Source organism: Podarcis erhardii, assembly GCF_964252035.2.
Source record: "Podarcis erhardii genome assembly, chromosome: 5".
NCBI lineage: Eukaryota > Metazoa > Chordata > Lepidosauria > Squamata > Lacertidae > Podarcis > Podarcis erhardii.
In genome coordinates this window covers 20,070,193-20,096,253 of record NC_138509.1, presented here as the reverse complement: position 1 = coordinate 20,096,253, position 26,061 = coordinate 20,070,193, and the positions used below count along the sequence as shown (strand labels likewise).

Sequence of the window (26,061 nt, the reverse complement as noted above, 5' to 3'; positions counted from 1 at the left end):
CCTGTGATCTTCGAGTGAAGGGTGGCATAGAAAGTGAATAAATAAATGAAGTAATATCAGTTAATCCTTCTGCAATAATGGGAAGAATGAGCTGCAGAAATACTATTTTGGACTACTGGTATTCATGATTTTATGCAGCACTATCCATTAGCATGATGCATAAGTGTGGCCCCAAGGACTGACAGTGTAAAGTTTGATAATGAGGAGGAACAAAGGCAACAAGGTATGGATGTGAGCAAATAGTCTACTGATTTCTTTTAAGCAGTTTCTTCTACAGAAAAATGTTCATTTCCTTTTCAACAGCACATCTCTTGGGTTTTAGCTATAAATGCTGCAATTATTCCAAGGGGGGATATGATTCAAAATTACAGCACAGCATTCCAAAAGTACTTTGGTTCTCACCTCAAAGGGCAAAATGCAACAAAGCAGTGATACAGAGCAGGCCAACCAACCTGAGATAAATGTACTTTTCCCCAGAGCTGTGAAATAAAATTAACTCTTGAAAGGGAGTTCACTAACTGTGACCCAGTGCTAACAATTTATGGGTCAGATATTTAACTCCTGCAAAATTACAACCGCTCCTCTAAAGTGAGCACTTGATCCTTTTAGGAAAATCAAAACTTCTCGCTATGCAAATTCTAAGGATCCCATTTTAATAAAACAACTCTACCAGTTCAGAAAGTAATTTGATCCAGTGGGTGCCTCATCCCATTGTCCCTCATTTCCTTTGGAAGACAACAGGCAGGCGGAACCAGGCCAAAATATTCTGCTTCTTCATATGGCTATAGCACCAAAAACTGATTTCCAGAATCCCTTGCCAAGTCATGGAGTAGGATTGGAAAACCTATGGTTCACCAGATGCTGGACTCAAATGCCCATCAACTCCAGCCAGCATTGCAAATAGTCAGGATGATGGGAGTTGTAATCTAGAGGGCCTCAGGTTCCTCATCCCTGTCATAAAAGACGATGGGGATTAAACCTTGGACCAGACACACTTGCATGCATCTGAGAAGTGTCACCCATCAGTCTCTATGATGTCACAAGGCCTTCTGGGACACACTGTTTCACTGGCACTTTGAAACCAACTGGCCTGCTTTCTCTCGACTACTAGAGACTAGTGCAAGGTCCAGACCCTCCCCATATTATGTGCTGGAAGACTGAAAGCATTGAATTATGGCATGTGAGTATGGAAATTAGAGATTGGGCAGTTATTGGCTCTTGGCTCCCTATTGTTTTCTGGACAAAATTTAAGATGCTCATGATTATCTATAAAACACTAAATGGCTCGAGTCCAGCATACCTAAAGCATCAACTCCTCCCCATTGTCCCACCACAATACATAAGACTGGCCTAGATCATGGGTGAGGTAATCTGTCGGGGACAGCATGCCGGTGGAGGTGGAGGTAAAAGTGGGCAGGGCCAGAGCTCAAATGGGTGGAGCCAACCTCTTTTCTCTATCTGCACACCCACTTCCCCCCATTACTTCATGTAAGATCTTTTTGTTCAAAATGCCTTTAAGTGGCTAGGGAATGGGCAAGAAAATGTTTAAATCAATGCAAATTGGATTTTTTTATTATTAACATATTAACAGTTTAAATATTACTACTCAGTTACCCAGTGCACACTGCACATATTATAATCCTGTGTAAATATGAGGGCAGAGGGAACCACTTCTACTCTGCACATCCTAATACAACTCTGTCTCTCTCTCTTCCTTGTTTCAGAGAGTTGATTCCTGAAGAGTTAACACACTCCAGCCATCATTCAGTCTGCTGGTGAGTGCCTCTGTTTGGTTCGGCAAATGAAATTTATTAAAACCATTACATGCACAACAATGCCACAAATACCCAGGCCAAAGTTACTGTATCTAAAACGTGCTTTCATTTAATCAGGAGACAGCGAGGAGATGTAATGAGCTGAGGCAGAACCTTGCTTTCTATGACTTCCCTGACAGTGCCTACATCCTTTAACATAGACCGCATCTACCTATTACCTAAGATTTGTTCTTGAAAAAGCAATCACTGCAGAATAATATTCCATTTAATACACCCAAGCTTTTGCTTCTTACAAGCCTGACAGGCATCACATTTTTCCTGTCTCCAGCTACTTCTCCTCAGCCATTTAAAAACAATGTGTAGTTCGATCTCCGCATCCATCTTGTCTACCCATACAGTGGAGATCCTGTAGCTGAATTCCAGAAAAATTATCCTCTGCAATGGGGCTGCATTAATCCCAAGATTCATTTCCTAGACAGGAATTCTCCCCCCCTTTTTTTTCAAAGATCACAGGCATAGATAACAGTAAGAGATCTGTCAAGCAGCTCTCAAAAAAGAAGAAAACAATACACAAATCGCAGAGAAATCTAAACAGTTCTAAAGAAGGATGAGGAGAGTTAAGCGAGTTTTGATCTCAACAGATGGTGCAACATGTCGTAATTATTATCAAGACACCTGGGGATTCGTTCATCCAAGGAAGATTAAAATTTACTGGTGTATTGGATACAGTGGTCCAGCAGAGGGAGAGAAAAATATATAATGTACATTGTTCTGCAAAGGCTTTCACCACAACAGAATTCCAAGGTTCAGAGAAACATTTTTCAATAATCTCTAGGTAATTTCTAAAATTTTATACATCTTAGCTTGGTCTGATACAGTACAATTAGAAATACTCACATTCTCTTCAATGACTGGAGAAAGAAGCCACACATACATGCAGGGATTTGCTGCAAACAACTGCACGTGGAAAACATTCAGTGGTTTATAAAAGAAAACAGGGAAGCCTTCTGAACACATGAAGTTTTGTGGAAACAGTGGAGCATCTGCCTGAAGGTGCTCACCATTGAAATGGGCCTCATGTTTTTTGCTTCTTTCTTCACCTTAGGTAATGTGTTATATAACCTATCCTCTAGGATAGCGTGAAATACAAACGCAAATAAAATAAGAATAGACCATTGTACAGATTAAACCAAGACTGATGAAACGCGGTGTAGAGTCGTAGCAAACCTTTTCTGCTCATGTCTCCTGTGCTGCGGCCTTCTTCAAAACACCCTAATCAACATTGCTTATTTACTAACTGTATTTTCACCCTACTTTAAGGCAATTGTTCCCTCCCAAAGTGGCTCACATAAAAAAAGAGAGAGGTAACCTGCCATCAGGCTTACAAAGTAAAAAGGCAAGTGGCAGAAGGGAAGGGGAGTGGAAGGAAAGAGGCAGAGGAGGGAGATCGGTTCTTCAAGGCCAAAACAAAGTGGTCAGCTACAAGTGGGTGATTATATTCCACTGCGGTGAGGCTGATCTTCCCTTGCTTAGTTCTTGCTTGAAGAGCAGTTGGAGGTTCTTATTCCGTTGGCATGTGGGTGGGGCCAGAGTCTCTCCCACCCCACCCCCGCTGCCTTTGCTCCTGAATTTTCAAGGGAACTAGCAGTTGGAGCTGAACTCCTTCTTTGGCTGATGGATGAGGCCTGGTTGGTCGCCCACTTGCCTTATTGACATTTGTGGACAGCAGGGGATGTACAGCCTCCCAGTTGTCCTAGGTCGTCCTCATATTTCCTCCTCCAGTCTCAAATCAGGTATCTCAAATTACCCTAGCAGTGCAGCGAGGACTTCCCTATGGCTTCACAATATGCCACTCTTGTAATATCTCTGGCTGCTCCTGCAGCCATTTTAAAGCTGGGGTCATTCCCTCTGAGACCTACTGTGGCCCATGGGTTCAGCAGCAGAGTGGCAGTTAGTACAAGAAAAGATTGTGGGGGAGGCTTATAAACTCTTTTGATCCTCCCTGTAACTCTTTTTTATTGTACTTTGAAACATACCACAAACCACCTTGAGTACAAGTTGGGAATACCAGTGAGGTCCAGTAGTGCCTTCTGGAAGGTGGTGGCACCCTAACTCTGGAATGCCCTCTCCAAGGAGGCCCACCTGGCACCCAAGCTTTTGATCTTACAGTGGGGGTTTTTCTAGAAAAAGAGGTGCCAGAACTCACCATGAACACCTGCCTTGTTCTCTTATAATAGGAATGGCACACACCTGAGAGTTGCCAGAACAGAGTTTGGGTGAGTTCCAACTGGGGGAAAAGCCCTGCTTCACAATATTTTAATGAGCTTCAGATCTTTGAGGTATCCCTTGCATTTTAAGATCTATGATATTTGAGTGCTGCTATGAGCTTCATTGTTTTGGTTTCTATTGCTGGTTTTCTGATGTCAGATTTTATACTGCAGTTATGTATCAATTATCACTTTTTATACATATTTGTCTTAATTTTTATTAGAAGCTGTCCAAAGGACTTACGTTATTGGGTGGCATATAAATGTTGTAAATTAAATAAATAAATAAATGTTTGAGATAAATACAGTGGACGCTTGGGTTGCGAACGTGATCTGTGCGGGATACACGTTCGCAACCCACAGCGTTCGCAACCCGCGTCTGCGCACACATGGGTTGTGATTCAGTGCTTCTGCGCATGCACAAAGTGTAACTTAGTGCTTCTGCGCATGCGTGACCGCCAAAACCCGGAAGTAACCCGTTCCGGTACTTTTGGGTTTCGGCGGTCCGCAACCCGAAAAGACACAACCTGAAGCGGCTGTAACCCGGGTATGACTGTAATCAAATGCACAGACTAGCAAAACTGTGTGGGGCATTGCCACCCAGCACAATCCCCTTGGTGGTGTGGGCAGCACCACTGGGCATGACAATGCAGTTCATCTACCATACCATAGAATCATAGAATCATAGAGTTGGAAGAGACCACAAGGGCCATCGAGTCCAACCCCCTGCCAAGCAGGAAACACCATCAGAGCACTCCTGACATATGGTTGTCAAGCCTCTGCTTAAAGACCTTCAAAGAAGGAGACTCCACCACACTCCTTGGCAGCAAATTCCACTGTCGAACAGCTCTTACTGTCAGGAAGTTCTTCCTAATGTTTAGGTGGAATCTTCTTTCTTGTAGTTTGGAACCATTGCTCCGTGTCCGCTTCTCTGGAGCAGCAAAAAACAACCTTTCTCCCTCCTCTATGTGACATCCTTTTATATATTTGAACATGGCTATCATATCACCCCTTAACCTCCTCTTCTCCAGGCTAAACATGCCCAGCTCCCTTAGCCATTCTTCATAAGGCATCGTTTCCAGGCCTTTGACCATTTTGGTTGCCCTCCTCTGGACACGTTCCAGTTTGTCAGTGTCCTTCTTGAACTGTGGTGCCCAGAACTGGACACAGTACTCCAGGTGAGGTCTGACCAGAGCAGAATACAGTGGCACTATTACTTCCCTTGATCTAGATGCAATACCTCCTATTGATGCAGCCCAGAATTGCATTGGCTTTTTTAGCTGCCGCGTCACACTGTTGGCTCATGTCAAGTTTGTGGTCAACCAAGACTCCTAGATCCTTTTCATATGTACTGCTCTCAAGCCAGGTGTCACCCATCTTGTATTTGTGCCTCTCATTTTTTTTTGCCCAAGTGCAATACTTTACATTTCTCCCTGTTAAAATTCATCTTGTTTGTTTTGGCCCAGTTCTCTAATCTGTCAAGGTCGTTTTGAAGTGTGATCCTGTCCTCTGGGGTGTTAGCCACCCCTCCCAGTTTGGTGTCATCTGCAAATTTGATCAGGATGCCCTTGAGGATACCGCCTGAAGTGAGTCACTTCAGCCACAAATCTGACACCTGCTGATCCCCCATTTCAGTTCTCGGTGGCTGTAAAACCCGTAACATGAAAACCTCCCTGTTTGCCCTTGTCAAAGGCAACTGGTCTGAAACTCTTAATAGGACTAATACACAAATTCTGCATACCCTTAAGAAAATTACTGGGTTGTGCCCAAAGCACTTGGCAGCTCGCCGACTGCAGTCTGTAAGCCATCAGGCATGCTACAACCTTTGCTAAAACTCAAGTTAATAAATAGGGAAAGGGGGGAGTTTATAAACAGGAAAAGATAGTCCAGCACCATTCTATGATAATATTTCTATTTGTGCAGTGGCATCAGTATTCATAGAACTTACTGAGTAACAACAACAGAGGACAGGCCCCTGCCCTGAGCAGCTTACAATCTAAACTGATGTGTGTGGGAGGAGAGGGAAGCATATCAAATCACAGAGAAAGAGGAAACAGAAATGCAAAAATAAACCGGAAATTAAGTTTGATCAGATGGATACTCAACTTTGTTTCAAGAGGAAGAGAAAGGGTGAACTGCACAGGTATTCTGGAAGGAAGTTCCAGGTACTAGTGGCAGAGCAGGACAAAATCCCATCAGGCAGCTTAGTGCTGTAGTGACGGAGGAATGAAGGTCAATGTCAAGGTGGGATATGCATTGTGGTCTCCGAGTCATGTTTTTAAAGATAATACAATTAAGAAGCCAGTCCTTTCTTGTTGGATTTCACATTCACAAGGTGCACTTTGGCTACTGCTCTTTAGCTTTCACTTGTACAGACTGCTTTCTTCACTTAGCGGCTGAAACTCACAGAGAAGAATGAACATGGACAACGAGGAGCAGTAAATGCAAAACAAATAGCCCTACATACTTCAAAGCCTCACTGTACAGATGACAGCTTGTTTTTTGTGGCTCCTGTGAGACTCATTCTTTTTTTTTCCAGGACCATAACGCTATAAAGCGTCAGGTTCTTTTTCACTCTTAGGGAAGCATTATTGGTTGTTTAAACTAGGAAAGATGGCTGCATACCCGTGTTTTTGCTGGGAACCGCAAGTTTTTCATTCGGCAACTTCACAAACTATTGTGCAGGAGCTGAAGGTTGCTTGAATTTATTTCAAAGTCTTACATGGAACATATTTGGCACACATTTCCCACTAATGCATATGGCTTTTGCAAATACAATAAGTCAAAGTCTTTCACATAGTACCCTGTAATCTCTGCAGAGCAATGAATAGGTAATAAATTAGAGCAGAGGCCAAATGACCCGAATAGCACGTAACACTCAGTGCCAGGTTGGGGGGGCATGGAAGGTATTAACAATATGAGTTCTCATATCCTCAAACAATGATGCCTCCAATACCCACTTTATAAAGGAACCCCACATTCTATTTTTCCTCTCTGCTGGGCTATGGACAGCCAGCTGTGCACACAATGTTGAAAGTATCAATGCTAGCAGGTCTGGAAGAGGAAGTGGGGCAGAATGCTGGAGCAGGAGAGAAAAGAGTCACAAAGCAAGGGGAGGAAATCTGGAGGCAAAAACCAACACAGGTCAGGGTCTAACCCAGGCATGGTGAACCTGTGGCTCTCTAGATGTTGCCAAACCACAGATCCCTAAACACTGGTCCTGATGGAGCTGGTGGGAGTATGAGTCCAACAACAACAACTGGACAGCCACATGTTCTCTATCTATGGCCTAAGCTACTGAGGACTGTGGCCAGAAGGGGCTGGAACAGGATACAAGCACTCAGCAAGAACAAAGGCAGTCAAGGGAACAAAGGGACTGGGAGCCTGGGAGTGAAATCAGGGAGGGGGAAAAGGAGAGGCAAAGCTTAAAATAGTGACTTATTAATACCTAAGACTTGCCTAGGGATGCAGGTGGTGCTGTGGTCTAAACCACTGAGCCTCTTGGGCTTGCCAATCAGAAGGTTGGTGGTTCGAATCCCCACAATGGGGTAAGCTCCCGTTGCTCGGTCCCTGCTCCTGCCAATCTAGCAGTTCGAAAGCACACCAAAAAGTGCAAGTAGATAAATAGGTACCGCTCTGGCAGGAAGGTAAATGGCATTTCCGTGCGCTGCTCTGGTTTCAGTGTTCCATCGCACCAGAAGCGGCTTAGTCATGCTGGCCACATGACCAGGAAAAACTGTCTGCAGAGCGGACAAACACCAGCTCCCTCGGCCTGTAAAGCGAGACGTGTGCCGCAACCCCAAAGTCGTTTGCAACTGGACTTAACTGTTAAGAGTCCTTTGCCTTTTTTTTATCACTTGCCTAATGCATTTTGATTAAAAAAAAAAAAAATCTTCAGGGGCATGTATAGCTGAATAATGTAATGCTATTCACTCCCCAATTCCAAATGGTAAGAAGTTCCAAAGCAGATGCTACAGAGTTTGTTCCCTTTGGGTGAGAGAGAGCTCTACAGACCTATAGTCCCTTCGTAATATCTGCTTTGTTTAGAAAGAGACAATCAACAATGTTCCGAGAAGTTTCTTCTCAGATGCATGAAGAGTCCATAGGGCTATGATGCACCTGACCTATATTCGCCAAAATTTCCAGTGTTTGCCCAGCTTGTCATAATAGCTTCCATTATGAAAAGGGCAAAGCTCCAGGGTGGAGTTGGTGGGGAAGAGGCAGCAACTCGTGTCTGTTCTACTTATTGGATAGATTCCTTTGTCTGTTATGTAGACTACAGAAGCCTGTATCCCCATCCCCACCCCTTTCCATTTACTTTCAATTTGGGCAACCTGGACTGCTCTAGAGAATTTCTGAAACACCTGTTCCGTGTCCCCCATAGCGATGTCAGGGTGACATTCTATCCTTTTTTTGACTCTCTGGTTCAGCTCTCAATCAGCATGTTACGCATCAGACGTTATCCAGCTGTAGTACATGTGGTTTACCTAGGTTTTTCTTCCAGGCCAGATTTGCCCAGAGGTGATAATGTGAGATCAGTTGAAACCAGGGTGGGGAACCTGTAAAACGCCCCCCTCCTCAATGTTTCAGGACTTCAACTCCCACCAGCCCCAGTCAGCAAAGTCAATGGTTGGGGATGAAGACAGCTGTAGTCCAGTAACAATTTGAAGGTTGTAGTTTCCACCAGACCTGGTTTAAGCTTTACAGCCTGGCTATCCAAAAACATTTCTCTAGCAGCCTCTCCTCTCACTTGTAAAATAATGGCTAGATTACATCAACAGGGTGGGTGGATAACCTTTGTGCAACTGTGAAGCATTTTAAGTATTAAGAAGGAGGTGGGCTCATAATCAGGTGGGGAAGGGGAACTCTCTCTTCGCATTTACTCTCCCAATACCTTCTTAAAAGAAACATGCTGTGCTGGAGCTGTTCCAGGGAACATTCAGCCAAATCCATTTGGAAATGGCTTAAGTCAAAGGATGGAACCTGGATGTTTTGAGGCCCTGCTTAGTAATTCTATCCTAGCCACATAATGAAGAAGGGCAATCCACCTAAGTAATCTTGTATTTTGCTGTCTTGAGCTGTCTTTTGCCTGTTTCCTCTTTGTGTCACAGTTTTATCAGTCTGGGCCCAGGATTTGTGAAATATCCTGCTTCGATTGTTTGGTTACACGCTTCTTTGAAAGAACTTAATGCCCAGATTAGAGAAGAGGGATTCAGAAATTATGGCTGGAACAGACAGATGGATCTCAGACCTTAAAGCCGTTCCTCCCTACAGCTTGAGTTTGCGTTGGACATCCAAGCTGACCTGGATAAATTTGGTGGTGGCAGTTATAAAATATCAGCAGTTGCCAATAAGTTAAAATACATATGGGCTAAGAGTGAATTATTTCCTTCCTGTGCAACCACAGGTTTGAAAGCAGTAAAAAGGAGGGTAGGAAACCTCCAATGTTGTGTATACGTTGAATGTAGTAGATGTCATATCTGAAGTGCTTCTTATATATGGAAGTTACGGTCCTGAAGCATCTTTCTTTCTTAAGACATTCAGAAAGGCTATGTGACTAACGATAACATATGTACAAGTGGAGCCTGCAAGAAATGTTGCTGTATATCCTCACCCCCTAACACAGAAGCAGGGAATGTCAGTCCTCCTTTGGGTCAAATGCAGCCCTCCAGACCTCTACATCTGGTTATCAGAACTCTGTACAGGCTATACCTCTCACTGACCCTGCTGTATGCTTTTGTCTACCAATTTTACCAGGCTGGAATGTCTTATTGACCTGTGATAATACCCTTCCCTATCTGAATGGAGGATGGAGAGTGGTATAAGTCTGACCACACCCCAGAAGAGTCCTTACAAAGGAATGTGACCCTTAGAGCATGGGTGGGGAATCTTTTTCAGCCTAACAGGAATGTTCCAGCCAGCCAACCAACCAACCAACCAGCTGTGTCTTCCTCCAGCTCAAGGATACTATAACCTGTTGAGGTGCAAGGAAATCAATTCACTCTTCCCCTCTTTGGGTTTCCATTTTCCTTTCCCTGTTAAATATTTTGATGCTCAACCTGAAACCCTTTGAAAGGATCTAACCTTCACATAGCAAAGTGCTTGAAGGCAGGCACCAAAAATCACTAGCTAGTATTACCGCGTTAGGACTTGAAAAAAGCCAGCCTTTGATCCGAGCACATACTTAACTCTCAACATCTGAGGAATCCCACTGGAGTTAAAACTTTAAACACATATGTGGTGGTTAATTGCTTTAAAAGGTCAAGACCTTATTGTTTCACAGCAGGAGTACATCTCAGCCAACACACGGGTGTATTTCACACAGTGACATAAGCACAATACTCAACTTGCACGCTAGTCATAAAAATTGATCATTTTAAGCCTCCCCTCCCCATTCTACCCCTCAGTTAAACAAGTCTTATATCAACCAAGCCAGCTGTCATTGATATCCACTATCCAGTCCCAGTGGGAGCCTTTGAACATGAACCAAAGCAGCTGCCTTCTAGACAAAACTAGGTGATAATTGCCCATACCAGAATGAGGTTCTAGCCTTAGTTCCATCATCAGTTCACACATTTGTGAGTTTTTACATCTGAACTTAGGATTTTGGAAAAGTGTGCCTACTTTGAATGAGTCAAACGCAAACATGTATCAAGTGGCTACACTCTCTCAAGATTTTGCAGTGTGACTCAATTGTTTATCAAAACTTTAGGTTTGTGCATTTAAAGTGGATTAAAGCCCTCAGTTGCCCTAGCACAACAAATCCACTTTATTAAAACAAAAAACAAAAAAACCCAGACTTTCTGCAGTTTGGAAAGTGACAAGGAAATGTATTGAACAAATGACAAACAGGAAGACATCTAAACACCCCACAAGCAAATTGGGATGAATGCTCATTGTTGTATAACCACCCCACAAACATCAGAACAAATGCTCAATAAATGTTAGAATTAGCTACAGCTCCCTTCCCTGTCAGCTAAACAGCTGGTTCCAAACCTAGTTTGTTGGCATGTAGTTTGTGAAGAGGTCTTTCACCCATTGTTTCTGAAACCTCAGTTGTTACATTGGTTAGCAACAATAATCAGACTAGCACAAAAGAGCAATTGTGGCAACTGTAAAGTCTCCTGATTGGTCCTTTCTACCTTGCCACTTCTCAAGTTCCCTTACTACATCCTTAGACTGGAGTCTTAATGCTCAAGCCGCAATGAACCTCAGATCTTCTTTTCTGCCAGATCTCTTGTTACTTTCGGCTGTGCTAACACCTCCAGTTCCCCAACATTTGCTGCTGAATTAAACTGTCCCAATTTGCAGCAGCAAAGTGGTGGGGTTCAGTCTGCTTCCCTCCCTGTTGAATTCAGTGGGAATGCATGGAAGGCTCTGAAGACTTAACCTGCTGGCCAAGCTCCATCAGTGCCCATGGAGGCTTCCACCATCAGCTTCCGAGAGGGGAATTATTGTCACAACCATGTTGTGGGGATATGGTTAAACCTCACCGTTATGAGTTTGTGGGGAGAGTAGGCTGAGACCTTTCTAATCCAGCAAGTGTTAAAATTTAATCAAGGATTCAAATTCCTGAAATAGCCATCAAGAGAACAAAGGAAAGGGGCTCTGTGCAAGGTGGAAAGTGGGTGAGGTCCCCTCCTTCAACTTGTGGGCAGTTAGAAAGACAAAGGCAGAGCTGAGAGTTGAATGATGTGAGCTAGAAGCCGGCAGCAAAGTTGCTGGCTGAGAAGTCTGAGAGACAGAGCAATGCTCGATTTCTATTTGAATCCAAGTCTATGACCATGGGAGAAACAAGAGCCTTTGGGGGTGTTAATGCTGTGAACCCCTTCATCACCGGCTCAGATTGCATATATGTGTAAATAAACCATTTATCATAAAAACACCACAATCTCCGCTGTGACCTTGTGCCAAAGGAAATATGAACCCTGAGTAAGCGCCCGGAGATGGTTATTCCGCGGTTTTAGTAGTGTTTTAGCATTTTGCAGTTTGAGTTATTTTTTTCTTAATTGCAAACCACTCTTGATTTTCTTGGAACTGAAAAATAGAGTATCTGATTCCTCAAATCAATGCCAATATTGCTTACATATATAAAGCTGCTCATGTATATTTACATGTATTTTCCTAATTTTAATAGGTCCCATTCAAAAAGTAAATTAAAGGTAGAATGGCTGTTAGCCTCCAATTTTAGCAGCTGAACATTCTCACCTCACTGCATAACAGGGGTTTTTAATGGAATTACAGGAAAGTAGCAGAAGAGTGCTGTTTGGTCTCAGACCTCTATAGCTGCTTCTTTTGACACAGCTGAGTACGTTTACGTTTCCATATCTCCTGCTGCACTTGGTCTCCCCCAATGGGAATAAAATAGATTGACTCTAATAGGTTTTAATGTACAATGATTAGCTCATTTATAAAAGATTTCTACCAAAGCCTCAATTATTTAGATGCAGATCAAGATCAAAGGAGATCAAAGCATATCCTGAACCTGTAGGAAAAATCAAGATGTTAATTAAATGAGGAGAAGATCAATGGACTCTAACCTCATCTATATGATGCAGGAGGAGGAATGTATTAAAATTCAGGACAGCCAGGACACTAGCACACAGGAGAATGCCATGCTGGCTGTGCACACACGCAGTGCTGCTTTTTGCTATATGAAAAGGCATTACATCAAGTCATGGACCTTGATTCATGATTCATTACCCGCCACAAACGGATGACATCTGACCCACAAAGAAAGATTAATACAACTATTTCAGCCGCATGTTTGCAAGTGCATCCTATGCTGAAAAAGTCAAAGTAGTAATGAATTATGACACGTATGTCACATGACATGTCAACAACCCAAGATTCATATACTGGGAAGCTTAAATAACATCGGTGCAATCTAGTCCTTAGGGTCATTCAAGCCCAGTGCTGGAAGTCAGTTTATCACTACCTGCCTCTTGTTCTAGCAGCACCATTTGCTATGGCTGAATAGCTGAATAGACGCAGCGCACTGCAGGGTTTTGGTTGTTTTGTTTCACCACTGGGGTTCATGTTGATGAAATCACCCCCAACTGTAAATACATTGGACGTCAGCCTCTAAATCAGAGCTGAGTGGCAAGGAGTTGCACAGGTTACCCTTTTCAGCCTGAATTTGTTACACAGATGGCACACATCTGGCTAAAACTGCCTAGTCAGCATACAGGTTGCCAACTCCCTAAGTCAGTGAGAAGGCTGATTATACTGCTTTGAGGTTTTTCCCTACAATTTATCAGTGTGTGCATTTTATGAGATAAATAAGCACAGCACTAGCAAAACAGCAGCCAATGCATATGGAAAGGGAAGGCTTGTTTAGTGCAGGGACTGGGGTGGGGGTGCAATGTGTCTCAATGTACAGTACTCTTTGCAAAGACACCTGAGCCTCTTTCTCCCACGGAAGCCACACCAGCAGGAGTCAGCCCATCAAGACTGCTTTGACCACTCTGAGGAAACACTGTTTGACATTTACCATCTAGCTCAGGGCTAGGGACCCTTTTTCTGCCCAAAAGCTGCATTCCTTGCTGGGCAGTCTTCTAGAGGTCACATGCCAAAGATGACCAGGGTCAGAGGCAAAAGCAGACATAGTAATAAATGCAAATTTTACCTCTGCACAGTGGCTGATTTCTGCAGATGTTCACAACCCCCTCCCTAACCTCCATCTATGGGGCATTGTCAGAGCTCAAGGACACATTCCAGTGTGGCTCAGAAATGTCCCCAGGGCTAGATACTGTTTGGCCCCAGGCCCAAGGTTCCCCCATCCCTGAGCTACAACATCTGCATTGAGCTGGAAAGCTCAGTTGGTTAGAGTGTCTGCCTTGAACCATAGGGTACACCCATCACCAGGATCCTCTTCCTCCTCCCCATTGTCCTGCCAGTTCATGACAACATGGTGCTCATAATGCCAAGGTTGCAGGTTCAATCCCAGTGAGGGACAGCTGCATGGTTCTGCACTGCAGGGTGTTGGACTAGATGATCCTCAGGTCCCTTCCAACTCCATGATTCAAAATGGAGGACAGCCTGAGGAGTTTGTGGCAACATTTGAGGGAGCTGAGATGCAGAAATTCTGCCCACCTTCCATGCCTGCCTTTCAATGCTGCTATGTTCATTTCTAATGTCTGATGATCCTACAGCAATTTATATTCTTAGCATCCACAGTCACTGTTAGGAACTAAAGCATCAGTGCCAGGCCCAAATATCACAACCTATCCTTTAGGTCTCCATTAGGTCCTTAGATAGTTCCCCACCCTAAGCCATCTGAGATGGTTTCGGATGCTGCAACATTTCTAAGGTAGGAACCTTCACTCTTGCAGAGGTCCAGTGGCTTGGTTTAGTCTGAACTTTATTATCCCAGACACACACAAAAGGCAAAGATCAGGGGAAAGCTCACATTTCTACTGGACAGTGTTTGCAGCTCAGTAAGGAAGCCAACATCACGGAGTGTGCAGCTTGCCACTTACTGGCATTTTAGCAAAGCAAGCCAAAGAACTGATGGCAGTTACACAAATCTTGGAACCATAAAAAGGGCAACAGATAAAGGGAGGGGAAATGATTTGTTGAGAAATAGAGAGAGGTTCCAGAGGGAAAGAAGGCCTCGGGGAGAAAATGAAAGATCTAATTATTTGGTGAAGCAAGGAATATTAACACATCACTCATGTTTAGCATTAGCAATCATGAGAGTTCCACATCACTGCATTGTACAGCACGAAGCCGGAACCTGTTGAGAATGATAGATATATTCAGTCCTAGACAATGACAGTGTAGAAAACAGATTTTCATTAAGCAAGTGGGAATATCTGTAGATTGCCAGCTATACATCTGTCTCATCAACATAATGCATAGAGTGGAGTGGGAGACTCTAGCTGATCAATGTGCTCAACTAGGTCAGTTGCCCTAAGAAGATCTTTATGGATCACATTTAAAGCATTTTAAATATATGTTTGTAAGTGTTTTAGAATGAAAACCAGGCTAGTACAATCCATAGTCTTGTATGACTGATAAAGTTGCCCACTAATTAAATAATTTTAGTTGATTAATCATCTGCCTTGTAACCAAGCAACAGAGGAATTGATTCAGCATTGACTCGTTGTACCTATAAGGCTATTCAAATGCAGCTACATTGAGCATCAAATATGTCCCTGAAGAAAGGCTGAATAGCCTCAAATATTTTTGGATTTGGGTTATTATAGAAAAGTATGTATTGTGCCTACTTTTTTTTAGTTGTGTTTACATGAGGTTTTGGTGATACTGCTCTATTTTATGGGTTGGGATCAAGTCAAGTCTGCCATTTGTAACATTAAAATCCAAATGGGAGCTAGACCTGGATATTATTATATGAAATGCCCTATAGGCTTCAGTTTTGACCAAAGGGATTTTTGTAGATTTGGATGCCAAATGTACTAGTTGAGTATTTGGCATCATATTATACCAAGGGGGGGGGGAGTTATGCAGCAAACATTTATAGAACATTCAGTTTTTGCATCATTTTAAATCAGGGCCTGCTCAATATATTTTGATACCAGAAGGGAAAATTCAAATGACCTCCCTAATGCTAACTGAAATGGAGCAGAATCTACTGGAAAGGAAGGACAAGACAAAGAGGTTGATAAAATTATGCTTTGTGAAGAAAATGGGTAGAGATAAATATTCGCCCTTGCTCATCTAAAATGACAAAATGACCGCTTTCAGACTTGGGAGATTAACAAGGAAGGACAAGCCCAGAGACTGTTTGATCACTTTGAGATCCAAGGAGGAAAGAGACAAGATATTAGGACTACACTACGGAAAGTCACTGGAAATTTCGGACAAAAGAGCAGAGATTTACAAGGACATTCCTAGACAACTTCTGGACCTTAGATCAACCTACCTTGAACTAACAAGGCTGTTGAGGAGTAACTCAATTATCTTAAGGTGGGAATTTCCACAAGGACTTTCTTTCACGTTCAGGGGGAAGAAGGTGAAAATTAAAACAGCTGAAGACAGAGACAAATTTTTGAATATCTACGGAGAGGACCTTCAGAAAGGGATTGAAGAACCTTCTGGGGCTGGACCATCGCCTGCATCTATACCTACACCCTTGGGGTCTGAAGACCAGGACAAAAAGATACCACCACCAGGACAATAACAGATATATCCAGGATGTCTCTGCAACTTCTGAGTTGGAACATAAATGGTGCCAACATCCCGGAGAAAAGGAGAAGGATATTTCACATTTTGAAAAAAGAACAATTGGACATTATTTGTCTGCAAGAAACACATGTGACTAGGCTTCATAGAAAAGTGTTAATAAATAAAAGATTAGGCCAAGAATTTATTTCCTCGGATCGAGTTAAGAAAAGAGGTGTGGTGATATATGCAAAAGAGAGCCTGTCACCAAAATTTTTATTTAAAGATGAACAAGGAAGAATCCTGGCAATTGAGATTCAGAATCAAGGAGAAAAGTTTTTGATATTAGGAATTTATGCGCCAAACGACGGAAAATCGGAATTTTACAAGAAGTTGCATGAGATAATGCTGGACTATCTGAACTATGATAACATCATTATGATGGGAGATATGAATGGGGTGGTATCAACCAACATGGATAAGTCACATAGTCAAAATGTAACAAAAGAAGGCAGACTACCTAAAACATTCTTTGAACTTACTGACAACATGGACTTGATCGATATCTGGAGAACAAAGAACCCCCTAGGAAGAGAGGGAACTTTCTTTGCTGAAGCCCAACTGACATGGACAAGAATCGACCAAATATGGACAACTAGAGGCCTGGCACCCAAGATAAAACATTATTGACATTTTGGAACTCCTGCAGACAAATATCAACACAAAAGCAGTTCTGATATTTATAGATGCGGAGAAGGCCTTTGATAACATTTCTTGGAAGTTTATGAAGAAAAATTTGGAAGGAATGGGAGTGGGGCGGGGGTTTCAGAATGGGATAGAGGCAATTTATTCGGAACAGAAGGCAAAATTGATAGTGAACAATGTGGTAACGGAAGAGTTTAATATTGAAAAAGGAACACGACAAGGTTGTCCTATCTCCCCTTTGCTATTTATATCGGTCCTGGAAGTGCTCTTAAATATGATTAGAGGAGACCGGTTGGTGGAGGGCATTCAGGTCGGAGCGAAACAGTATAAACTTAAAGCATTTGCAGATGACCTAGTATTGACCTTACAGGAGCCAGAGCCTAGTACCAAAAGGGCACTGCAACTGATCCAGGAGTTTGGTCGGGTGGCGGGATTTAAACTTAATAAGCAAAAAACTAAGGTTTTGGAAAAAAACTTGACCCCTTCAGAATCAGAAAGGTTTCAGAAAGAGACAGAATTAAATGTGGTTAAGAAAGTAAAATACCTAGGGGTAAACATAACAGCCAAGAACATGAACTTATTTAAAGATAATTATGAAAAATGTTGGTCTGAAATTAAAAGGGATCTAGAAATTTGGTCAAGATTGAAGCTTTCCTTGTCAGGACGCATTGCTGCTATTAAGATGAATGTATTGCCAAAAATGCTGTTTTTGTTTCAGACTCTACAGATTGTGGACAAAATGGGTTGTTTTGAGAGGTGGCAGAGAGATATTTCTAAATTTGTCTGGCAGGGCAAAAAGCCCAGAATTAAGTTTAAGATATTAACTGATGCTAAAGAAAGAGGTGGCTTTGCCCTGCCAGACTTAAAGCTGTACGAATCAGCAGCTTTCTGCTGGTTGAAGGACTGGCTGCTTCTTGAAAACACGGATGTTTTAGACTTGGAAGGATTTAACAATGCTTTTGGATGGCATGCATATTTGTGGTACGACAAGGTTAAAATACATAAGGCCTTTAAGAATCATGTTGTCAGAAAAGCATTGTTTAATGTCTGGATAAAATATAAAGACTTATTGGAAAACAAGACCCCAAGGTGGCTATCAATATGGAGGCCAAATGGCCGAAATATTGGGAAATAATAGAAAAAAATGGAGATAATTGGAAGCTGCAGAGTATGGAGAAAATAAAAGATAAAGTGCGAGATTGGTTACATTATGCTCAGATTAAAGAAGTTTTTAAGTTGGACAAAAAGATAGGATTCCAGGTGGAAAAATCAAAGTTAGAAACAGAACTGTTAGAATCCAGCTTTAAGACACTTTCAAGAATGTATAACTTGCTGCTAAAATGGAATACACAGGATGAAACGGTTAAAACAGCTATGATAAAATGGGCACAGGACATAGGGCATAACATTATGTTTGCTGACTGGGAAAAGTTATGGACCACCGGTATGAAGTTTACGGCATGTAATGCCTTGAAAGAAAATATTATGAAAATGATATACAGGTGGTACATGACCCCAGTCAAGCTTGCAAAGATATACCATTTGTCTGATAACAAATGTTGGAAGTGTAAAGAAGCTGAAGGAACATTCTTTCACCTCTGGTGGTCCTGTCCTAGAGTGAAGACCTTCTGGGAAATGATATATAATGAGCTGAAAAAGGTGTTTAAGTATACCTTCCCTAAGAAACCAGAGGCCTTCCTTTTGGGCATTGTCAGCCAGAGTGTGCAAAAGAAGGACCGAACTTTTTTTATGTATGCCACAACAGCAGCAAGGATACTCATCGCTAAAGGCTGGAAAACCCAAGATTTGCCCACACTGGAAGAATGGCAGATGCAACTGATGGACTATATGGAACTGGCAGAAATGACGGGCAGAATCCGAGACCTCGGAGAGGAACTGGTGGAGGAGGAGTGGAAGAAATTTAAGGACTATTTACAAAAATATTGTAAATTGTACGAATGTTAAGAAAGATGTAAGATTCGTAACAATATGGCTCCAATAAATTAGTAACAAGGAATATAAATTTAAATGTAATTGAAAGATAAGACAAATTTTGGATAAAAAATATCCTAGAATTAATTTTTAAAGAATAAGAGTTATTTAAACTCTAAAATTTGAGATTCAATATTGGACAATTATATAATATAATTTGAACTAAGTAAATAATTTGCTAGAAAAATTTATGTGTTTAGAGTGCAGGAACAAGAGATGTGAGGAAGTCCAAAGATGAGAATGAAATGTGGTTAATGAAAAAGAACATGTTTTTATGTATGTTGTTGTTTATTGTTTAAAAATTTAATAAAAATTATTATAAAAAAAAATGACAAAATGGCAGGGCCTTCAGAACAGGCAATGTGAACTCTTATATTCTGTAGCTTTAGATTGGAATATCCTACCCTGGGATGTGATGATGGCTGCCAACTTGGATGGTTTTAAAAGGGGATTAGACATATTCACACAATGGCAGTATATGACCTACACAATCAGAGGTACCATGCCTCTGAATACCAGTTACTGGGGGAGCAATAGCAGAAAGAGTCTAATGCCTTCTTACCCTGCTTATAATCTTTCAAAAGGCAGCTGGCTGGCCACTTTGGGTAACAGGATGCTAAATTAGAGAGGAATCACCAAATCATAGAACTGTGGAGTTGGAAGGGTCCCTGCAATGCAGGAATCTCAACAGTCTGATCCATTCCCAGGGCTCTTAAGTTCTCCAGAAGTTCTTCTAGCTCAAGGCTCATTGATACGCAACTGCTATGTTTTTGTTCATTTCAGTGGCGCCTGAGCAAGAAACCTTGGTGACTCACACAACATGGCAAGATCTGTCTTCTACTCTGCTGCCCTTACCCAAAATCCACCACCAGAGGAAGTTGCTTCACTTTGCCTGAAGAAGAATATGACCACCTTTGCTTTACATACTGTTATGCCTTATTAAGAACTGCCATGGACATGGCAAGGGAGAAGGTTAATTCCATCCAGACCCCACCTGGAAGGCATCTAACTGCCACCAATGTAGTTCTATCAAGTCTGATGGAATAATGCAGACATTATCACCAGCTCCGCTCCTGCAGCTGATCTGGGGGAAAGACTGCTTCTGGGGTGAGACTCCTTTTTATCAATGGCAAGGCAGCCAGAACCACCACTGACATTGACAGGGAGTTGTTGCTCTTGTAGAGACAGAATCTGCATAAGCAAAACTATATAACTGCATTATAAGAACTGTAACTTTTTAATAAAAAAAAATTTGGCTTGCTTTTCCTTTCTCCCTCCCACTCCTTTTACCTCATGTGCCATGTCTAGATTGCGAGCTGGAGGGCAAGGACCATCTTAGCACAGAGTTCTGTAAGCTGCTCTGAGAGCCTTTTTGGCTAAAGGGCAGGATATAAATGCCATAAATTAATAAGACCCTTTTGCTATCCCTTTGGGAAAAATATGTCCTAAAGCCTCATTTCTTTCCTGAGTACATGTTTGCTTAAATCTTGTTTTCCAAATGGCATAACATTATCTCTCACCTTAATTACAATACATGGTGGTGACAGCATTAGCTTTGCACCATCTCCTCCCTGGAAGAGCATGCAGCATCAGATGCCATGAAATGCAATTAAGTGTCGCTCAGGCAGCCAGACTGGGCTATATTGGCTTGCTTTTCCTTCAGAATCCACAAGCAGCTCATTGTAGTAGCTACTCAGCCAGAGCAGGCTGATATCTTTGGTGACCTGGCAGGCATGTGGGAAGGGAACCAAATTGCCTTCTAACCAGTTCATGACCTCTGTGCCTTTTCATTATATAGGATCCCAGTTAGCAGCTACTTAGTAGGAAACCACCTAGGAGAAACTGTACATTTGCTTGCATGCATGCAGACTAAACAGAAGCAAAACAAGCATGTCACATCACTGCTAGTAAAGGTAAAAGGTCAATGACCCCTGGAGGATTAAGTCCAGTCAAAGACGACTATGGGGTGCGGCACTCATCTCGCTTCAGGCCGAGGGAGCCAACATTTTTCCGCAGACATCTTTCCGGGTCAGCATCCAGCATAACTAAACTGTTTCTGGTGCAACAGAACACCGTGACGGAAGCCAGAGCACACGGAAATGCAGTTCACCTTCCCGCCACAGCAGTATCTATCTACTTGCATGGTGTGCTTTCGAACTGCTAGGTTGGGAAGAGCTGGGACAGAGCAATGGGAGCTCCTCCCTCCTCATGTGCACAGATTCAAATGGCCAACCTTCCAGTCACCAAACCCAAAAGGCTCAGTGGTGTAGATCACAGCCTCACCCGTGTCCCCATCACTGCTAGTACTGAGGTAGGGTAGCATGGCGTTGAAGAGAGTGGACTGTGAGCCTGAAGTCCTTGGTTCAAATCTTGCCTCGCTATGAATTCCCTTGATTGCCTTAGACAAACAGCAGTCTCACCCTACCATATATTTAAAGCACTCTTTTACCACACTTCAACAGTCATGGCTTCCCCAAAGGAATCCTGGGAACTGGCTCGTTCAATATATGCTTGATCACACAAGCATGCATTGTGCCAAACCTGGAAGTAACCTGAAAACATCACAAAAATATCACAAAAGGGCTTTTCCAATGGTATTTCAAATATACGTGATTTCACTGACACACACAATGCCTCAGAATATAATCCCTCCATGTAAATGGGGGTGTTGCCTGTACCCAATGTACCTCTAATGAATTCTGCACCTTCTTAACAGCATAACTAGCTAAGTAGTTAATGTACTCACAAGCTCCCTCTGCCAGCTACTAGACGTTAACTCTGTCCTTTAAAAATGGCAGTGTAGAATAGACACAATGGAAAATATCACTGTATCTAAAATGCCAATGGTTTGATTCTTGGCTTGGCTCCATTTCCTATTGTTGTTTACATATTGCCTATAACGGTAATGTCTCACTCTGAATGTAACTGACCTGTATGAAGGACTCAGTGATTTGAAAACAGAATCATATGTACCTTTGCTACCTAAGAAAAATCTTTTAATAAAGGAGAGAGAGAGAGACTTACTAGCTCATCAGGCAGTAGGGTAGGGGAAAATCCACTGCAGTAACAATGTTAACCTTTTACTCCCAGTGGGATTGTAACAACTACAGTAATAAGAAAATGAAGTTGCAGAAGCACATGGAAAAGATCTGGTCAACTGCTTATCTCTCATGTCTTTATGAATCCGAGTAATCCACCATTTTTCTCAAAATGGCATTAACATTACTGCTCTCTTACTATTTATATTATAGTAGTATCTAGGGTATTGCTCTGAAAACTGTTTTCCTCATTTAGTGACATGAGCACAAACAAAACAACTTGCTGTATGAAAAACACCACAGCCTTTAGCCAAGGGCCGAGTAAATGCCATTCTCTACTAAAGAGAATGCGTCTTCTTCTCTATTAAAAGGAAAGTACAGGAGTGGGGAATGGGTCTAGAATTCAAAACCAGCCAACAACTCTTTTGTTTTTGTTTTTTAAAACCAAGTTTCTAGACCATATGATTAAGTGAAGGAGTCTGAAGGTGTGTGAGCAGTTTCTGCTTAAATCCCAAAATGAACATCTCAGTAGCATTTGCAGCCATCAGAAAAGGTGGGGCTTAAGAATCCTGCATAACCCATTGCACCCCCCCCCCCATTCCTCAGTAAGAAGGCACGATATAAACACTGCTCCAAGTTTAAATGATAAACTGTATAAATTCATCTACAGTGGTACCTCTGGTTACAAAGTTAATTCACTCCAGAGCTCCGTTCTTAACCTGAAACTGTTCTCAACCTGAGGAACCACTTTAGCTAATGGGGCCTCCCACTGCTGCCACGCGATTTCTGTTCTCATCCTGGGGCAAAGTTCTTAACCTGAGGTACTACTTCTGGGTTAGTGGAGTCTGTAACCCGAAGTGTTTGTAACCCAAGGTGTTTGTAACCCGAGGTACCACTGTATTGTAAAAATTAATTTTAAAGACTATGGCAAATCAACATGGTGCAGGACTTTACCCTCTAAATGTGTCCAGGGAAAGGAGTCTTCGGCGTTTGGGTTTCTCCTCCACCGGTCTTGGGCTCTCTGCAGAATTAAGTTCCTAAAAGGGAAAGTGGAGAAAAGAGTGATGTACCTTTGTTGACAGTCAAGTTCTCCATTCAAGGAGGGTCAGAGCATGGCAAAGACTGAAAAAGCTGGAAGTCAGCATTGATGTAAGATTAGAGTTTTGCTAATTACTTAGAGCAAAGGGTTCCAACATGAGTCCCTCAAGGCCTTTTTTGGCAACCCCCAGGAATATTTGACCTCCGCCACAGTCCTCCAACTGCCTTCCCAAAGCCAGGTAAACAAAGTGTTGGGCTTTGAGAAGGAGGCATGAGGACTCTGACAGGTTCCTAGAGGCTTCCCACTTCCTTCCCAAAGTCTAGATAGCACTTTCCCAGCTTTGAGAAGAAGGCATGGAGGGCTCTAGGACCCTGTCAGAGCTTCGTGCCTCCTTCCCAAAGCCCAGTGCTTTGCTTAAGCAGTTTTGGGAAAACAGCACAAGGGCTGCAGGGGGGCATCATATGTTGGCCTCTTTTTGAACTGTTAGAAAAGACAGTTCCCATTCAAGCTGGTCATTATAATAATTTTGCCACATTAAGAATTTGGAGGATGTGTCAAAGCTGGTGCAGAATAGGCCACAATGACCCCCTTACACATAAAACTGCTGTCAAAAACTGCAATGTGTTAGAGACACTTAAGAACACACACACACACACACACACAAACACACACACACTTATTAACTTCTTCATTGCCAGAACCCATCTGGAACACAACTGAAAGGCCTAGAATGGAGACTTCCAAGCTAGCAAAGTTAGCCAAATTCATCAGAATGAGTAAACCACAAAATGTCCACAGAAGCCACATTCCAATACCAGTTCTGGGCCATAAATGGTATTCCCCACCATAAAATGGCCTAAAATGCCAACTTCTGTGCTAACTGAGTTAACCAAATTCATCAGTCACACAAGTCTAGAAAGGAATCCTGAAGAAAACTTCCACAAAAATCATGGTCAAATATCCATTCCAAGCATTAAAAACATTTTGGATTGATGCAACGAGCCACGGTTCATCCACAGAAACCATGCCCCAATACTCATTCCAAGCATCAAGCGCTACTCCAAAAAATGGAATGTCATGTTCTGAGCCAGCAGAACCAGCCAAATTAATGTCGCATTGGACCCAATGGGCACGATGAAGTAAGCCACAAAACCTCCACAGATACCATATTTCAATATGCATTGCAGGACAAAAACCATTTTCTGTGTAAACAGGCCAGAATGCCTCTTTCTGAGCCAGTCAAACTAACTAAATTCACCAGTGACACGTGACTGGTATGGGCTGTAACATCAATTTGCAAGCCAGGCAAAGCACTCCAATTCACACATTAGAACATAAGAAGAGTCTTGTTGCAGCGGACCAAAGGTCCATCTAGTACAGCACCCGATTCTCACAGTGGCAAACCAGATGCCTAGGGGAAGCTCAGAAGCAGGCGGGACCCACGTACAATAGTAGTCACTCCACTTGGTATTCCCTGCTAATGGTATCCAGTGTCATACAGCCTCTCACCGTGGAAGTAAAACAGAGCCATCAGATCTTGGAAGTCTTAACCTCTATGAACTCATTTAACCTTTTTTTAAAGTCATCCCAGTTGGTAGCAATCACTCATCTTGTGGGAGCAAATTCCATACTTTAATTATGTGTTGTGCGAAGATGTAGTTTCTGTGGTTTGTCCTTATCCAAATCATATAACATTCAGCTTCATTCATTGGATGCCCCAGGTTCTGGCATTGTGATGCGAGTGGTGGGGAAACTTCTCATTTCACTAACTGTTCAAAGGACTGAAACTGTGGTTGCACCATAGATTTATATAATGGTGTTATGATATTGGCAGTTTTATTTTCGGCACCGCCTAATGATCCCTAACATGGAATTCTCTTTTTTCCCCCACAGCTGCCGCACACTCGGTCAAAATCTTTATCGAGCTAGCCCCTATGACTTCCCAAGGTCACACTCCTCATCTGGCACTCATCCTAGTAGAGGCAGATTCTGTGTAAAAGAGGTGAGATTCAGCCTTGGGGATTTTGAAGGTGCAAACTGAAGTTTTATGTCTCTCCGGTGCCTTACTCCATTACTGTTAAATGGACAATTGAAGCAATTTGTTAGCAGTTATTATTACTACTCAGAAATTTGGTTGGTTTGTCTAGTTCACAACTTGCCATTTCAGGTACTTTTTTTCCAGAATACCATTTATGGTCCAAAGCAAGAACCCAAATGTGGTTTCTCTGGGTGTTTTACAATTTACATCATTCCAATCTGTTTCTCTGTGAATTGTGAATATGGCTCTTTTGTACTGCTCAGAGGGTGGAGTTCCAAGCAGGATTTTTCCCACCTTATATATCCACACTTCTGAGGTATCATGAGGTTGTCTCTGCATTTTCCATCCAATCCTTGCAGCCATATGGTCTAGTCATTGGCTTTTTCCTAACTTATTTTAATAGAAAGCTGAGTTTGATGGTATACTGAATTCTACATTTCTGGGATGCACTATGTTGGGATTGCATTATGTTGGGAAGCATCGTAGCAACACATTCCTTTCAAACAGATGATTAAAAAAAAACACCATTAATTTTAAAATGGTTTCTGGAACCTTGCCTTATGCACAGCTTCTCACAGATAGAGATTTGTGTGCCACTCTTTTACAATCACGTTTTTGCCCACTTTAAGACCTGGATGTCAGTGTGGCACTGCCCATATTTCTCAGAACAGGAAATAATGCATCAAAACCTAAGTGTGCAAACATACATCAAACACTCTTTTCAAAGGATCCAGAAGTCAACAATTGGTATTTCACAGTGTGTTTTTACCACTGAACTATTGCCCAATGTAGATTGTCTCCAAAATACCTTGATAAATTCTGCTTGACATGTACAGTATGCCCATCTCCATTTAAAAATAGAGGAAGCTTACATGCTAATGCTTGTGGGATGCAAAAGACGAGCCGTGCTTCATTAGATTTGAAGGGACGATTCTCTCCTGGTTAGGCCTCTGGCTTGGCCATATTGAATTACAACGCTAAACAGAACAGGAAGGATCTGCCTGCCTAATTCTGTTTGATAGATTGCTTTGTCATTTTCAGATGCCAGATTGGAGATAGCCACCGCCTCCTTGGCAAAGAA

General features: G+C 42.3%; 1 protein-coding gene and 1 long non-coding RNA gene across 6 annotated transcripts in view; one reads left to right on the top strand and one right to left on the bottom strand.

The window, feature by feature from the left end:
* LOC309341560 (heparan-alpha-glucosaminide N-acetyltransferase-like) overlaps nucleotides 1-26,061 on the bottom strand; it is a 178,957-nt gene that overhangs the window by 94,962 nt on the left and 57,934 nt on the right. For all 4 annotated transcript variants that reach the window (XM_081861216.1, XM_081861218.1, XM_081861215.1 and 1 more), the window contains one exon: nucleotides 22,858-22,940. In XM_081861216.1, coding sequence (XP_081717342.1) covers nucleotides 22,858-22,940 — 83 coding nt within the window. The remainder of the gene's footprint in view (nucleotides 1-22,857; nucleotides 22,941-26,061) is intronic.
* On the top strand, nucleotides 1,104-24,973 carry LOC309341646. Of its 2 annotated transcripts, XR_014156492.1 has the most exons (4): nucleotides 1,104-1,184; nucleotides 1,725-1,775; nucleotides 19,649-19,972; nucleotides 24,836-24,973. It is a non-coding gene; the product is annotated as an uncharacterized lncRNA (long non-coding RNA). The 2 variants fall into 2 exon arrangements; XR_014156493.1 differs by lacking the exon at nucleotides 24,836-24,973 and having other exon boundaries at nucleotides 19,649-20,569.